The sequence below is a fragment of the Mus caroli genome, chromosome 3, assembly GCF_900094665.2.
Source record: "Mus caroli chromosome 3, CAROLI_EIJ_v1.1, whole genome shotgun sequence".
Lineage (NCBI taxonomy): Eukaryota > Metazoa > Chordata > Mammalia > Rodentia > Muridae > Mus > Mus caroli.
Window position 1 is genome coordinate 15,324,310 of NC_034572.1, and position 17,776 is coordinate 15,342,085.

Genomic DNA, 17,776 nt, shown 5'->3' on the forward strand with positions numbered 1-17,776 from the left:
CTGTCTCCTCCTCAGAGTGCTGTGGTTTCAGGTGTGTGGTACCACAACTGTCAGGCAACGCTGTTGCTTAAGCAGTCTGGAGATTCCCGTCACCTCTTTTCAAACACACAGCTTAACATTTCAGTAAGGTAGATGCAGAAAGGTTAGAAAGATCTATACTTAGTGTCAGTAAGACTGTCTCTATTTTTCTTTTGAAATATTTAGATATGAAAAATATTTTTTTAAGAAATATTAAGATCACTGTTCAAAGCAGAATGTGCATACAGGTAAACACGCATCACAAAACACACAAAGATACAATGAAGATTGCTCAATTTCCACTACCAAAAAATAACAAGCCAGGATTTTGTCTAGTACTTTTTAGTCAGACTTATAGGCATCTTGACTTAATCTTGCAGGTTACAGAATTTTGAACCTCAGTCATCACAGAACTGACCAGCAGCAGGCGTGATCTGGTAAGCTGGAGTGTGGCAGCAGAGATGAGGCAGAGAGCAAGAAAATGAAACAAGGGACATGTGACTCCAGTTAGCAACAAAAATAAATACCCAATTCTGTATCAGCTTCTTCCACTAGCCTGCCAGAGCTGCTACTTTATAGCTCCTTAGCATTTCTGAGTAGGGTCCTGAGCCTAGTAACCATGGACACATAAAAAGACATTGGTTCTCTTGGCTCTATAAACAGGGAGTGTTGCCTCTGAAATGTGTACATGTGCCCAATACTCTCTAGTTTCTGGGACTGCCAAGTTTGTTGGCAGATTGCTTGGTCATTGTCACAAGAGGAAGGTCTAAATCAATTCTAGATTAAACAAGAAACCCAGTATCTCTCCCATAAGAATATTCTTCTCATTTATCATGACTCAGGTTGCAATAGCAATAGTTCTTACCCAAGAGCTTGATAGAAATGCAGAATGCTGACTCTCACCCCAGTCCTACTGACTCAGAATCCATTTTCATTCCCATGTGAAAACCACACACACACACACACACACACACACACACACACACACAAGTTGAGGAGCACTGGTCCACAATCTTTTAGACAAAAACTCCTTTTAAGATTTACTAAATCAATGGATACAACACTGAAAAATTTCTATTTAAAACAAAGTTTCATGTTTGATATATGTATAATGCATATGATAAATGAGAAGGTCCAACTCTCAAATGGTTCTTAATTCAGAATGAGGGCAAAGGTGCAATATTAAGTAAACAATTTCCAACTATCATCAGTCAGGCACTGAAATGACATAAAACTGATTACTAAAGCTGTCTTTTACACTCTATCTGGAAGATACCATCACTGCTGCACACAGAAGCAGGCCAAAGATTCCCAAATGACAGGTAATACTGCACTGGGGACAGTGGAGATGGGACGTTTACCTCTAGAGTAATGAGGTTTACCAGGGATCAGTGGATTAACCCTACATGGCTTAGGGAAATCCAGGCACTTGGCCCGGGCATGTCTGCATTTCACTGGCTTTAATCCATTTAAACCAAGAACAACTGACTTACCATTCCACATCACACAGCTCTTTTCACTTACCAAAAAAAGATTAATGACAAAGTTATATTGCATGCATGCCATGAGACATTGATTTTAGCAAGAATGACACATCCCAGTCTGAGGCAGGGACTCTTGGAAAGATCATTAGAAAGCTGATCCTGACAGAACGGTAGTTGCATAACTGCCTGTCAAACACCCACAGGCTTTCAAATATTGTAAACTTTAGAGAGGCAGAAATCCAAACCTGTGCTACTTAGGACACTTATTCTTGTTCCTTCAATTTGGTAAGAGGTTACGATAAGTTTTGAAATATCAAGTCAATGGGTGATTATAGGAACACAGGTGAGGGAAGTCAGTAACATCCAAGAACAGCAGGAGAGGACAGACAGCTGATTGAGAATGAGTCTCCAGACGCAGAGCAGAGGGGAGGAACACAGCTGCCAAAGAAAAGACCTGAATCTTTTCCACTTCATCTATAAAATTATTAAGGCACTAGCTGTTCTTTCTACTCAGAGAAGTGAATCTTAAGAAATGAATCCATAAAATGAACAGGGTAATAAGGATATTTTTATTCATGTATAATCATTCTCAGAATTTAATCTAGGGAATGTTTCAATGTGGGCAAATTGGGAAAGAAACGTAACAAAACAACCAACCAATGCAACAGCAACAATTCTCTACTCCTCCCCTTGTACACCGAGGCAGAGCTGAGAAAGACTCCTCTCACAGCCGGCTCTGCTGCCAGCTCAGAGCCAGTCGGAAAGTTGCTGCCCTGAGCTTTTAGCATTGAGTACTCAGTGACTACTTGACAAATGCTTGCAAGAACCTGTCCCTCCCAGGCTGTGGAGAAATAATGAGAATGTAAAACAGTTTGGTTTAGAGTCTCCGGGCACATAACCCATTAGTCCCTTCCTCCTCCTCTTTCTCACAGTTCTTCATTTCTCCTTGTTCCAAAGCTAAGGGCAGACAGATGGCTAAGAAAATGGATCAAGAGTACAACGAGAAAAACAGTCTTAAGAAAAAGTATATATGTACTCATTACTTTTGAAATGCCTCAGTCCTTCCTTCTTTTGTTGGACAAGTTCAGTACAAAGCCAGACTAACTACACAGATTAGGGAAGGTACACCAAACCTGTAAGACATGATCAGATTCTCAGGATATCAAGGAAAATTAAGAAATTGGAGCAATACCAACTTTATTACAGATCCTTGATACAGCTTAAAGTAAAATAAAATCTAATATTCTGCCACAAATATTTATTCTCTATTTTCTCCAAACTTTAATTATAAATCCAAGTTCTAGTACATAAATTAAAAATTTAGGGTAATTAGGGTACTTTTATTATAACAATTAAAGCTACTATCAAGACTAAATAAACAAACAATAAGGCACTCCAGATTGGGCAATATGAACTCTTGTAATGAGTTTTTAAAACTAACACATACAGATCCATAAGCAGCCTTAATGTAGGATATTTTAGAGACATGGGAAAGAAAGTACAGTCCAGAACTTGTGCAGACTGAGTGCAAATTTAGAGGCCAATGTGTCGGCTTCATTTCACCCCATGAGGGCTTGTGGTACGGTGACCTCTTTCTATCGTTAATACGCCTGAGCTTCATCTTCTTCCTCTGAAATGTTTGTGTAGTATCCTATAAAATCTAATGGACTTTCACAAAAGCTATTGTTCAGCTTTTCAGGAAACAAATAGAGTACAAGTTTCAAGCTAATTTAAAAATACACAAAACTTTATAGGAAATTGGATTTAACACTTGCCCCTAAGGAAAACAGAGGCTAGTAATGAAGTATGTTGTCACTAGTTGTAATTCTGGTAGCTCAGACACTTGGGAAATGAAGAGAAGTCAAGCCTGGTTTGCCATATTAGGATGCTTCCCCTGGCCAGAGGCAATTGCTGAGGGATGTGACTGAAGGCTGGTGATTAGAAGAATAGCAGGCACATTCCTTCTCATTAGAAGGGCTTTAAAAGCAGCTGCAAGAGCCCAGCCATCAGCAGCCCGTGTGGCTTGTCAGAGACACCAGGCTCCAGTCTTTTGAATGTGACCAAGAGATTAAGCAAGACTTTGAAGATACTCAGACAGATACAATGATCTGCTAACAAGTTTTCTGTGGCAGCAATCTGACACTGCTGATACTCAAGGCCCTGATAAATGTATGTGAAAGGAGAAGGGGCACCCTGTGGGTGTTAGAATGTGCACAAGAGAAAGGAGTATTTGAAAATGTTTGCCTCCATGCCTATGACTTAACACCTTAACAACAACAAACATTTTTAAGATAAGGTCTCACTGGGTTTCTCTAGCTGGTCTGAAACTTGTTATACAGACAAGGTTGGCTTTGAATTCACAGAGCTGTGCCTCTTCCTCCTGAGTTCTCTGATTAATGTGTGTGCCATCATGCCCAGCAACAAAAATACTCTAAAAGTACATTAATATATATTTATTTCATATAAATATACTTATGTAATATATACTATATTACACAGACTATATTTATTGGGATAGAGCGAGGCTTGGTATATAAGAGTACTTGCTGCTCTTGCAGAGGACCAAGGTGACTTAAAACAGTCAGTAATGTCAGGTCCAGGGACTCTGAAGTCCTCTCTGATCTAGCTGGGCACAAGGAACACATGTATGCGGACAAAACATTTATCCACATAAAAATGTTATGTATTTATAATTCTTACAAACTAAAATATATTAAAATTTATTAATATATTAAAATAAAAATAAAATGTATTAAAATTCTGAGACAAATCCTAAACTGCCACCAGAAAGTTGTTGTTCATTACTGGCCTTAGGTATAAGCTCCATTAATTACTGTCACACAAGTGCTGCTCCAAGGGAATGACTATACATCCCTGCAGAGAAGGGCAGGCTCCTAAGGTATGGAGTTAGCTAACCTTGCTGAATCAAACTCAGCAACACACCCCTGCAATGCTATTTAGTTAAGATTATCTAGTTTATTCTTCTACTGAATTTAAACATGTTGAATAGCCAACTGCTTAACTTTTTCACTTTGAATACCTGAGAAAGCCCATCCCTTTGCCAGGAGCAAGTGAAAAGAAGGTCAGGGTCTGGAACGCTACAGCTAAATGAAGAATCATGTTGCAGCACAGAGAATCGCAGAGGTTCAAGTTCTGACTGAAAAAGCAGACACACTTTCCAAGGAACACTGCACACACTCAAGCTGCTTAGCAACGGGCCCTCCGTGACCAGGGCCTCCATAATGCACAGTGCCTCTTGGCGGCTAGCTGTTAACTTCATTTCCTCATCTTTAGTTGTACCCTGAATAACTTAATACGGCATGTGACTACTGGGATCTGAACTGCGAGCCACTAGACTAGAAGCTAGAATTCCTTTAGATGATGAAAATCACATGGCTTTTAGGCAGCTGGCAGGCCATCAGATATATTTTAGAATTTGAGTCACTTTCTAAACTTGAGAGTGGTTGTGCTGGCTTTCTGAGAAGATTAGCCTTCCTTCAATTAGAGTATAGGAAATGGAAAGAGCTCTACCTAAAGCAAAGGTGGAGACGCAGTAGAGTTCTGCTAAAAATCACTGCTTTCTATTTTTGCTAAGGCAGCTGTCTTTAGTGTAAGGATCAGAAATGTTCTACATGTTTAAACATGAATATTAGCATATTCCCATTTTGTTCATGAGAACAAAATAGTATCAGCTAAAAGCATGTCAGTAAAGTGACACTCTCTTATCTATTGGTCCCAGTGAACAGTTAATATTTTCTTAAAGTGGCTTAAGCAAGACAGTGTGTGTGTGTGTGTGTGTGTGTGAGAGAGAGAGAGAGAGAGAGAGAGAGAGAGAGAGAGAGAGAGAGAGAGAGAGAGAGAGAGAGAGAGAATTGTTGTCACTAAGATTGACATTTAGTATGTTGCTTGACTGCCTGCCCCCTACCTTTCCTGTTCTCTCACGGATCCTGAGGCCCATCAATTAAGCTAGGCTGGCCAGCCAATACATTTCAGAGATCCTCCTGTGCTGGATCCCCTATTGCTTGGGTTACAGAAACGCTCCAGCACTCTGTTCCCATTAGTTTCTTACATGTGCCTGGGAACTGAACTCAGGTTATTACAACTGCACGGCAGGCACTTTACCCACGGAGAAACCTCCCCAGCCTGACTACTTCCTCAGAGGTGCCAGCACAGAAAGCGCTGGCATTAAACAGAGCATTTGAACCTCAGCACTGCTGCTATGGTAGGTTGGATAGTTAATTGTGAGGAGCTTTCCTCTGCACTACAAACTATTACGCAGTGGTGTCAGCTTCTACCCTTCAGGTGCCAATAGCACCGGCTTCCCTCAGCTAAGACAAATGTGTCCAAGCAGAGTTTGGAAGGCTGAGGCAGAATTGGTAATGAGCTTACGGCCAGCCTGAGCTACACAACTAGTTTGGATACATGATAACAATCTGTTTCAAGAAAAACAAATTCTCTAGAAGTAGCTACACATCTTTTGGTTTTAGATTGGGGTGGGTAAAGGAACAGAGGGTACAACACAGAATCATTCCTAGTTGAAAACTATTAGCTCAGGATGTAAATAAGCCAATTAGTGAAACAAGAGAGAAGCTTATCCCTCCTTATTCTTTGCAATGAGATTATAAAGAGCTGTAAATCCCAAATCTTCAGGCAAATAACTATACAGAATTTGATGTCTATGACAAGGAAAAAAAACCTCTCATATGCATAGCCTGAAATGCTGTGAAGTTTCAAGCTTGACTTCAGCAATGTTACAAATGTTCAGCTTAACCTTTGAGACATTAAGATTTTTTAAACTTTTATAACTGGTTAAGAGAAATGAATCTCTGCATGTCTTCCTCCAAACCTCAGCATAGGGATCACAGGCCAATCCTTTACATGGGTGCTGTGGATGCAAACACCTGTCTTTGTGCTTGCATCTCAAGTGCTCTTACCAACTGAGCCATATCCCTGAACCCAAGAATGACTCTTTCTTGATGATCATGGTTGAATTTCAATGAGAAAGCCTGGTTCAGCTTATTCTGAAAGACCCAGTTACTTCAAATCAAAGGTATGTTCTTAGGAAGAAAGAAGCTGCTGAAGCAGGCATCTGCTACAGTGCCCAGGCATCTGACTGTCCCCATGGTTCCTGCTTGTGACTGGCACAGTCAGCGAACGGTCTGACACTGAGTCACTACTGAACAGGTTTTATAGAGTGTGTCCTTTCTGTCTGCACTAAGTAGATTACCTTTTCTACTTAAAAAACCATTACCAGCAGTTTGAAGAACTGCTTTTGTGTGTTAACTGCTGGCTTTGTCTTGTGAAGTTTCTGATATTATTTAAAACAATGGCCTGAAACAAATACTACTAATTCAGCTGCTCATATTCGCCACCGATGAGCACTTGCCTACCACATTCAAGGCACTAGGTTCAAGATCTGACACCGGGAATAAAGAGAAGAGAGAGAAGAATTTTCTGAAAGACATGTGGGCCTAGTGGGAGCACAAAGGTCCTTTTGCTCACAGATAGCATGAGGAGACAACACTCAGGGCTGCCTCCTCAGAGGAAGAGGTGTAGAACCTGCTTTCTGCCCAGAGGGTGGAAATGAAAGTGGTTAGTGGTCTAGATGACCTCTGTGCTATCTGTATGACCGAGCCCAGATCAGAGCCTTCCCTATGCCCTTTTAAGGTAACTCTTGTAGCCTATCTACAGAACTTATCTTCATGAAAGAAGTGACAGCACTTTGAAAGGAGCTTCAATGTAATTATCCTTTATTGTGCACTTGGGATTGTGTTACACCAAGAAACACTTTTCCAAATTATACTGTACTTAAGCATTCCTGAAATTAAGTACCCAGCATCAGACTTTACAGGTTTGGACCAACCCCGCCGCCCAGTAGTGTTGAACCGATTTCATTCTTGTATCACTTGGACTATACTGCATGCCCTAGGGTTTGTAGAGACCAATTTAGGCCTATGTTATCTATAGCTATAGACATACTCACACATACAAATAAAGGCTTCCAACTTAGTCAATGCTCCACTCGTCAGCTGTGAAGATGGCATTTTACTTAATACATAGCTTTATAGAAAATGAGCCTTTGGAAATAGAGATTGTTCACCCAAGGTTTGTTTTTAACAACTTACAAAAGAATGCCAAATTATCAGGCTGTTTTCTTCACAAAACACTGGATCCTTGTTAGCAATGGGTAACAAACACTTTTGAAGTTTACTTGGGTTTAAAAACAGAAGTAATGTTTAATTCAGTTCTAGTGATTGAATCCAGGGTATCACATATTCAAAACAAGCAAGCGGCCACTATTTTTGAACTTAGCACTAAGGCAGAAGTGTGTCATTCTTTGGTCTTTTCTCAGTTTTTAAAAACTAACTCTGATTTAGATAGGGGAAAGCCACTTAAGCATCTGCCTGGATCTGGAGAAGTATTTACCTAGCCTGACTGAAGCCTGGTTTGATCCGACCAGTACACAACAAACCCAGTTATGATGAATACGACTTGGGGAAGTAGTGACAGGGGATCAAGAGTTCAAGGTCATTCTTAGCTACACAGTGAGTTTGAGGCTAGTCTGGACAACGTGAGACCCTGTCATAAACAAACATGCACAGAAATACATATCTGTCTTAGTTTAGGTTACTCTGATACAGTCATAGATGTGTGTGTGTGTGTGTGTGTGTGTGTGTGTGAGAGAGAGAGAGAGAGAGAGAGAGAGAGAGAGAGTTAAATATATAGAGACTTACTAGTAGCTTATCAAATGCATGATAGCAGGTACTTACCGTCAAAACTACCTTGCTCAGAAGCAAGATGCAACAGCTGGTTATACGTTTCAATGGAGGGTTGATAGACAAAGACTCCAGAATTGAAACAGTCAGGCCACCCTGGGTCTGGTGCTGCTGACAATTCTTCTCTTTCAAACAGATCGTCAATATTTGAGAGGACCTGGTTCAAGGAGAAAGACAAAGAAAGGCGTTTCAAGAATGTTCTTGCCCTGGCACACCCTTCTGAGGTTCTCCCTGTTACCCAAAACAATAGATGGGGACAGCTATATGGCAGCCTAGGATTATTCTCCTTCATCACTTGACACTTCTTATGATAGTGGCTTTATCTGTCATGTCTTGAGAGCATTTCTCAAATGAGTAGCAGGTCTCCCTTACTATGCACATCTTTTCAGCCCTTAAAGCCACACTCACCAGAGTATCTGCATCCATGAACACACATTTGGAATACTGAGTAAGTGACCAGCAGTGGAGTTTAGTCAATGTGATGCCCAACTCAGGTCTCTTCATTAAGGTTAGATGAGCAGAATCACCACTGTCCAAGACATCTACCATGATGACTTCATCAAAGACAGTCTCTAAAACTTTTCTGTAAAAATAAGTTCCAGAAAGCATCACATATACTCTTTTCATAGCACATGATACACTTAAAGACTATTCCCTTACTCTACTTCATAACCTGTCAATCACAAGACAACTGGTGCGCTGACATAGTCTACCCTCTTACATCTGTCTTTATGCACTTCAGAACAAACTGTGTTCACGTGCACATGTAGTAAATCCCATAAGTAATGATAACTGCTATGGTGTCACCTAACTTAAGAGTATGTGTGTGTGTATGTGTGTGTGTGTGTGTATGTGTGTGTGTGTGTATGTGTGTGTGTGTGTGTACACACTCACCCGTTAGAGTGCACACACAGGAGAGCATGTGCGTGCAGAAGTCATTCTCAGGAACTATCTGCTTTGGTGGTTTTTGTTTTTGTTCTTTGGGAAATCTTTTCTCAGTGGGACCTGGAACTTACTAGGTTAGGATGACTAGCTAGTGAACTCCAGTGATCCAACTCTCTCTGCCTCCCTAGTGATGATATTACAGACATGCACCACCATGAGGCCCAGATTTTTATATGGGTACTGGGGATTGAATTCAGGTTTCCATGTCTTTAGTGGCATGTTAATGAAACAGACACTATATCTAGCTAGAGGAAAACTGAACGATACAAACATTTAACTACTGAGAAGCCTTTAACAGAAGAACGATTGGTGTGGCATTTCATCTCTCAAGTTAGGTAAGTTGGCTAACAAATACATTTTAGTTCACAGAGCAACCTTGGCCTTGACACTGGCGACTGTAGTGAGTCATGGTAGTGGGGTACAAGACCAGATCTGGGTGTTACACAATCCTCACTAATGGATATATCAGAAGAAAGAGTTTGGAGCACCATTCTCAAGAGCTATGTAGGATCAATGTCATTAATGTGGAAGATACATACATATATATGTATATGCACATATGTATAGTGCCTTATTTTTTAAAGGCCCTTGGCCTATGTTTACATTTAAAAAAATAAAAGGTATTTTCAATTTCTAAGAAGGCCAGGAGGTAGTAAAAACAAGACAGCACAAAGCTGCTGAAACACCAAAATCTTCTTAAGTTTACTATGCAGATATCGCAAACTGAATTTCCAAACTCAAAATGAACTAATGCAATCAATAAGCAGCTTATACTTCTCAGCATGTGTCCCCAACAAATTCTGTAGCAGTTTCAGAAGCCTAATAAGAAGGACTTTATTCTCTCATACATAAAGATCACTAGGTGACAAATGTCAGCTAGAAATGACAATGTTCAATAGCACCTGAAGGTTTCCTTGTTTACAGGAAACAACACAATCCTAGCTTCATTTGGGGGAAAAGGACTACAGACGAGTGAGGACAGACAGAACTTGGCAGGATCCCCCTCAGAAGACTCAGTAAGGGGGCAGTTCTCTCTCCTGAGATGGAATCAGGAAGATGGAGCACAGATGGAACCTCCCTGGAGGAATCCTGGGACATCTCCCCAAAGCTGGGAAGAAATGCCAAATTCCATAATCTTTAGCTTGGCATCGATTATCTGTTTTTACTTAGTGCTCCGCTCCCCAGGAAGGTGCAGGCTCCGTGCCACTGGTACAAGGGAGAAGAGTGTTAGAGTCCCGAGGACAAGGAGACAGACAGGCAGGTAATCTTTACCTCATGGAGTCTGAAACCTGTGGGCTGGTGAGTACAACCATCCTCCTAGTAGTCCTGTGCTGTTTCAAAGATGAGCCCAGGACCAGCGCACCTTTGGCATAGGCATCGTTTGTGGTCAGCGTCACAAAAGCCTGATCTTAATACAAAGAAAAAGAAGCATATCTCAGCTGAAAAGAATTTTCCCCAGGTGTTCTCTCAACCAACAGTTCAGCAAAATCATCTCCTCACAGATCAACTTTCTGTTAATGAGGCGGCAGCCCCTTTTGTGGGAGAACTCACACAGGCATCTATCTAGGAATAGGCTAAACCTGCAGTTTAGCAGGAATGCCAGATAACCTTCAAGACGATCATAACCACCACAAAACTCAAATCCCAGTTAGAGTCCATACAAATCCTTAGAGCAAACTGTACCCCGGGAGTGGAGCTTAGGAAACGGGTGGTGATGAGAATATTCCGAAGCACACTTCCTTTCTCTTACAAGGCCTGGTGAGTGGTATTTTCATCCAGGCAAGATCCTCCTTACCCACTACCCCAGAAAGTAACCGAGCAGCTGCCAAGACTGAACTTCCCACAGTGGCCTTACCTATTAGAGACCAATCACTGTTGGTGAGTTTAGACGCCAACTCTACCCAACCTCTCTCTTGTCTCCTTCCATCTCTATCTCCTTTCTCTGTCTTTTCTTTATTCTAACCCACATTCTTCCCTGGGGTCCCAATCCGCATGCTTCCGAACCCTTCCACACGTTAGGCAAGCGTTCTACCGATAAATTACGTTCCCAGCTTTTATTGTTTTGAGCTAGGACTTGGCTGCATAGACCAAGCTGACCAGACAACAACCCTGTCTCCCATACCAAGTACTAGTAATTAAAGGTGTAACCCATGACCAGCTGCCTTTACTTCTCTGGGAAAATGAGCAATATACCACCTTCCCCATTCTCCCCTCCTCCCCTAACAAGAGACATGGACATATATGCCAATTTTCCCAAACCCCCAGCCAAACAGAAGTCAAACATGAATTCTTTCTCCCACTGAAGAGTCCTCATTATATCAGCCTGTAAGATTTTTCAGGCTTTTTGTAAGATTACTCTGGGGACCATCTCTGAAGGGGACTTTAACATTAGCAGTTGCTGGGTCTCCAAATGCATAGGGATCCTAAGGCTCAAGTTCCAGAGCAGTCATTTGGGGGGACTGATGCCCAAGAAGAGAGTTAGGAGATTTTGTCAGTGTTACTCTCAGGTTTCCTCATTTCCCCTTGCTTATTTTCCGGTGTGGATGCTAGAAGCCGTGGGAATTCCACTGAGCAGGGACAGTGTGGTGGGTGGGTTGTCTGGTTATCCAGCGCATTCCCCAGAAGGAAACCTGAAAGCCATTTTAACTCATACTACCGGGCCATCTTTCAGAACAACCCACTACACACTACCAAGATGAAGAAAGTTGTGAATACCCTACCTCCAGTCAATTATACTCTGTAATGACACCTGCCACATCCATCAACCTCGGCTGATACTCATCTGTGTTATTCTTAGAACATTCTGAGACAGTAACATTTCAAAACCATTTTGCCTCAAAAGTACTTAAAAATGAGCACAATGTGTTAAATCCAAAGAGACTTCAGGAGGTGGCGGAGAAACGTGGAGGTGGTATAATAAACGGGTATGTAAAAACTACAGGAAGCTACGCTATGCTTTCTCAGGTTAAATTAACAAATGGAGGGGCCAGATGTTATAAACACAAGCTAAAACACCAGACTTAGCCGACAAATGGACAGTAAGACCAATTGACAGCTGGGTGGTTTAACCTTCAGATGGCCGTTCAGTTACTGTCATAACCCAGGCTACAGCTTCAAGCTTTCAGAAGGGCCAGTTACCTCTAGTGCCCAGTCCTGAGGTTCATTCGCCTAGGGCCTGATACTTTGCAACAAGTGGCACCGAGGCCCGCCCGGGGCGCTAGCCGGCTCCCATGTAGCAGCACCCGGCTGCTGAGGCCTAAAAATAGGCTCAGTGAAGCGGCCAGAGCAGGGCCGCAGCCCGGTGTTTCCGCAGGGCGCCTGCTGCTCCCGGTGGCAAGAGCACCTCGGGGCTCCGTGCGACCCCAGTGCGTCCCGCGCCCGCCCCACCCCTCCTGGCCTTCCCCGGATGCGGGAGACGGAAGCCGCCGCTCTGCATGCAGCGCGGCTCGGTTAGCAGCCGGAGCCGCTCTCCACTGTTCGCGAGCTACCCGGAGCTTCCCGGGCGTAAGGGCGGCGACGTCGCGGGACCCGGTTACGCGGGGCGTACCTGTCATAGTGTGGCCGGGTGGGTCGGAGGAGCCGGGCGCCGGTAGGTGACCGCGGCCAGCAGGGAGGGCGGGAGTCCGCAGCCCGCTGCTCTTATAGCGGCCGTCACGTGGCCGCGCAGGCTCAAGCCCAGGCCGCATCCTCCCCGGTGCGCACTGCGGGCGGGGCGGCCCTGGGGACCCGCAGGCTGCTGTGCCCAGGGGACACCTGTTGGGGACTGCGCCGCGGGCGTTCCTTCCAGGGCCTGGGAAAGGAAGGGGGCAGAGCTGTGTGGCCTGTGGCAGGAAAAGCAAGGGTAATAAACTTTGAATTAACAGAGACCTCTCAAAGTCACGCCAGTTACAGTATTCATTTAAACTTTTTAAACTGAAGAGAACGTTTTTGCCAAATATTTAGACTCTTACCACTGGTTTTAATCAGGTAGTTAAGACCCTTTTACCAAGTCAGGGGCATAGGAATTCCATACTGCCATATACTTGTAGGTAGGAGAAACTCAGACTCAGAAAAGTTGTTACTTTGCTATGATAATAAGCCTTAAGAGGAAAGATAGGATTTGTTTCAGATCAACACACTCCCATAGAAAGCCCCAGTGCCTTTAGCATACTGGTTCTGGATAAAGGGTAGTAAGTTCCCGTAATTCTGCTTAGGTAATTCAGTTGTTTCGGTTCATCTATTTCACAAATCTTGAAGGTCAATTTGTCATTTCAGGGGGGAAGTTGAGAAATACTTTTCTAATGTAGTCTACACCTTGCAAACACAATTCTCCATCCCGCCCACTCGGCCCAAGCACAGCAGTGGTGGTTCAGCGCTCTGTAGATCTTTTCTCAATAATGAACGGCGACAATATCTATTCAAAGCAGGAAACAGATACTGAAGAATAAGGGAAGACAGCACTGCAATCCTCAATATAGTCCTCAACTTACAGTCGTTGCTGAACTTCCAATTTCCAACTTCATAATAGTTCAAAAGCATTATTCATCATCAGAAACCACTTTGAATTTTGATATTTCATTGGTTAGTGATATGCAATATGGTATTCTTCCATGATGCCGAACACCTGCCCCAGTCCCCAGGCAGCATTAAGGTAAACACGTAAATGCTACTCTTTTGCTAGGCTATGGCATGGGGTACTAGATGTGGCAGAAGATTCTGTCTATTCACAGAGGGTCTGTAAAGATATAGCCCCACACCCATCATCCTAGACCATATCTACACCATTGCTCCTTGGCATGTGGGCTTAGACCTCCTCCACTAGACTCAACCAGTACAAGTTAAAAAGTCCATTTGTGTTCTTTAGTCCAGGTCTCCTAGAGGCATCATTTGAAAACTACACTCTATTTTTAACTGATAATGTATTAACTTTATACATTTTTGCAGTATTGTCGGTTGGGCTTACAATGTGTAATGATCAGGTCAGAGGAGCCAGCATAGAATAAGATGTTTTTCTTTTCTTTTTTATCTGCAATGTTAGGGCTCAAACACAGAGTGTTGTACACATCAGGCTTGTGCTGCACCATTGTGCTGTCCTCCTACCTTGAGAAACTAAGGTGACTATTTTCATTGTTTGGTACAAGGTCTAGTTGTGAAGGCAAAGCTGCCCTCATATTTCTGGCCTAAAATGAGTCTTCTCCCTGAGTTTTACAGGGATACACAAAGAATCGGAATCTTTTTCTTTTTCTTTCCTTTTTTTTTTTTTTTTTTTTTTTTTTGTAGACAGGGTTTCTCTGTGTAGCCTTGGCTGTCCTGGAACTCATTTTGTAGACCAAAGCTGACCTCGAACTTGGAAATCCACCTGCCTCTGCCTCTCAAGTGCTGGGATCTTAAGGTCAGAGCTTTTGAAGTGTTACCCTTCAAGAAGCTCTTTTGAGTCCGTCCTAGTCTTTCCATGCCCACTGTGGCTTGAAGGCCAATGGACCATGTAAGGAAGACCTTCTAGTATTTGGCATATATGTCATTTTTAAGAAACAAAACTGCAGGGCAAAGGGAAAACACAATTGTCCACTTACTCAAACCTTGTGTGCTTACAAGAATTGCTCTCTTTAGGAGGTATAAAGGCTATACTTGATATAAAGGCTATACTTGAACTGTACTTAAGTGGAGGAAGGGAGATAGAGTAGGTGCTACAAAGGTGAGTGGCTCTTTTCCAGGATAACAGATGGGTCTGGTAAACAAACAAACAAATGACAAAACAAAATAAAAAACAGAAAAAACCCATGTACTGACTGGTTTTGTGTGTCAACCTGACACAGGCTGGCGTTATCACAGAGAAAGGAGTTTCAGTTGGGTGCCTCCACGAGATCCAGCTGTGCGGCATTTTCTCAATTAGTGATCAAGGGGGGAGGGCCCCTTATGGGTTGTGCTCGTGGTCTTGGGTTCCAAGAGAGCAGGGAGGGAGAGAGGGAGAGAGAGGAAGAGAGAGGGGGAGAGAGGGAGAGAGGGGGAGAGGGAGAGGGAGAGAGAGGAAGAGAGAGAGAGAGAGAGAGAGAGAGAGAGAGAGAGAACAGCCTTTACTGCTTAGAAAGACAGAAAATGAAAGGGATAATGCATAAAGTTTTAGGACATTCTAAATATGGATATGATCGGCAACAGCAACAATGTATTTACTTGGGGCAATGTATTTGCAACTTTGTATTTTACTATTTCAGCACGCCAGTGTCACCTCTAAATCTAAATAACCTCCCCCTTTCATAAAACCACTTTCTGGGCTAGTGAGATGGCTCAGTGGATAAAGGCACTTATTGCCAAGGAAACAACCTGAGCTCAATGCCCAGGAACCACAAAGCAGGAGAGGATTCTCCTGCAAGTTGTTTTCTCCACAATCATAATTAACAGCAAGCTCCCACTCCTACCCTTTCACAATAGACTAAAGAAATATAACTTAAAAATGAAGGCACAGAAAAAAGAAATTTATGAGTGTATTTATAAAAGAAAATTCTTTTACATAAATAAATAAGCTTGTATGTTTTCAATTAATTTCTAAAATTAACTTAAATTTTAAGTTTTGTTTAATCTTCAAGTCTTGTAAATTAGTTCAGAAAGCCTCAGGGTTACGGATATAGCCATTGTAAAGACAATAAAGTGCCAGTCTCCCTTAAGTGTAGAGGAGTTTTAATTCAGCATCAAGGCTACTCTAGCAAGGAGTTACATCCAAATATATGACACAGCTGGACTGCAGAGATGCCACACACTTTTAATCCCTCTGGCTGGAATATACACCATTGACACACCTTTAGTATACATCTTTAATCCCAAACATAACATCCAGTTGAGGGGCAGACAAAGTGTCAAGTCAGAGAAAGATCTGACAGAATGAGTCAAAGATAGAACCAACTTTCAGGAAAATAAACAGGTAAGAGAAGTTACTTAAAGAGCAGGGAGGGAGACAGACTTCAGTTCAGAGCAGTTCAGTTCAGAGCAGTTCAGTTTGTGTGGTTCAAGGCAGTCTTTCCAAGCAGATCAATTCAGTCAGCTGAGAAAAGCCCATTTGAATCAGTCAGCCTGGAGAGGAGTTTGAGCCAGAACACCTGAGTTGAACCAGCCATCCAGAGCTCAGAAAGAGCTAGAAAGAGTGAATTTATTCAGCAGTAAGACTCAACGGCTGAAACATTTTAGGCCTATGTAGACAAAGACTGGAAGCTGAAGTCTTCAAGGTCCAGGCTGACGGAAGATTAGATTGCATGTAGGCTAGAAGCTTCCTGCCTAGGCCTAGGGATAGTTAGATAAAATGCTCCGGGCTCAGACCAAGCCATGTATTCATAAATCTTGAGTCAGGTTTTCATCTCATCCCTTCATCTGAGGAAATGAAATTGACAGTCACATTTACAAAAATGTTCATACTGTTGCTTGAATATGGATGGCTTGTTCTTGTTCTGAGAACCTCTCTATTAACCCTTGTGCTTAAGATCTATGCTAAAAATGTCTTTAAAATTTTATTTCTGGGCTGGAGAGAAGGCTCAGCAGTTAAGAGCATGGACTGTTTTTCCAGAGGTCTTGAGTTTAATTCCCAGCAAGCACATGGTGGTTCACAACCCTCTGTAATGGGGATCTGATGCCCTCTTCTGGTGTGTCTGAAGACAGCGACAATGTACTCACATACATGAAATAATAAATACATCTTTTAAAATATTGTTTATTTTTATTTTATGCGTGTGTTTTACCTGCTTGTATATCTGTATAGCATGACTGTACAGTTCCCATGGAGGCCAGAAAATCAGCATGGGATGCCCCTGGAACTACACTTATAGACAGTTGGAACTGCCATGTGGAGGCCAGGAATAGAAGCCAGGTCCTCTGGCAGAGCAATCAGTGCTCTTTACTGATAAGCCCTCTCTCCAGCCCCTAAAAAGGATCTTTTAATAACTTTCAACTATGCTTCACAGTAGCTTGTTCTGATAGTCTCTTCTGTAGTGAATCCAATAGTATGGCTTTACCTGAGTCGAGATCACTGAAGACCAAACAAAATAAAACAAAACAAACAACCCAGCAGCAAGACAGAGCCTTGTCTACATCCAACTTCCTCTGACATTACCACTTTGAACCAAATATAAACATTTTGATATTGCCATTACAGTCTTCTTTCAAATGATACTACAATTAAATGACCCATTGTCTGAGCCCTCTTTGCATTGAGTTTCCATTGTATGAGATAACAAAGCCTTTTAGATTGTAACATACATGCCAATTGACTGGAAATCCTATTAAAATTTAGATTTTCATTTAGTAGCTGTCTTAGGGTTTTATTGCTGTGAACAGACACCATGACCAATGCAACTCTTTTTTTTTGGTTTTGGTTTTGGTTTTTTGAGACAGGGTTTCTCTGTGCAGCTCTGGCTGTCCTGAAACTCACTCTGTAGACCAGGCTGGCCTCAAACTCAGAAATCTGCCTGCCTCTGACTTCCAAGTGCTGGGATTAAAGGTGTGCGCCACCACTGCATGGCTCGACCAAGGCAACTCTTTTTTTTTTTTTTTTAGATTAAGTATTTTCTTCATTTACATTTCCAATGCTAT

The 17,776-nt window shown here is 42.3% G+C and overlaps 1 protein-coding gene across 2 annotated transcripts in view; it reads right to left on the reverse strand.

The window, feature by feature from the left end:
- The window catches only part of Gyg1 (glycogenin 1), a 33,606-nt gene extending 20,722 nt beyond the window's left edge, over nt 1-12,884 (reverse strand). For both annotated transcript variants that reach the window (XM_021157905.2, XM_029475534.1), the window contains exons 1-4: nt 12,771-12,884; nt 10,496-10,631; nt 8,687-8,861; nt 8,273-8,435 (exon numbers count right to left, since the gene is read on the reverse strand). In XM_021157905.2, coding sequence (XP_021013564.1) covers nt 8,273-8,435; nt 8,687-8,861; nt 10,496-10,631; nt 12,771-12,777 — 481 coding nt within the window. In that variant the 5' untranslated portion in view covers nt 12,778-12,884. The remainder of the gene's footprint in view (nt 1-8,272; nt 8,436-8,686; nt 8,862-10,495; nt 10,632-12,770) is intronic.
- Between the last annotated feature and the right edge of the window lie 4,892 nt (nt 12,885-17,776).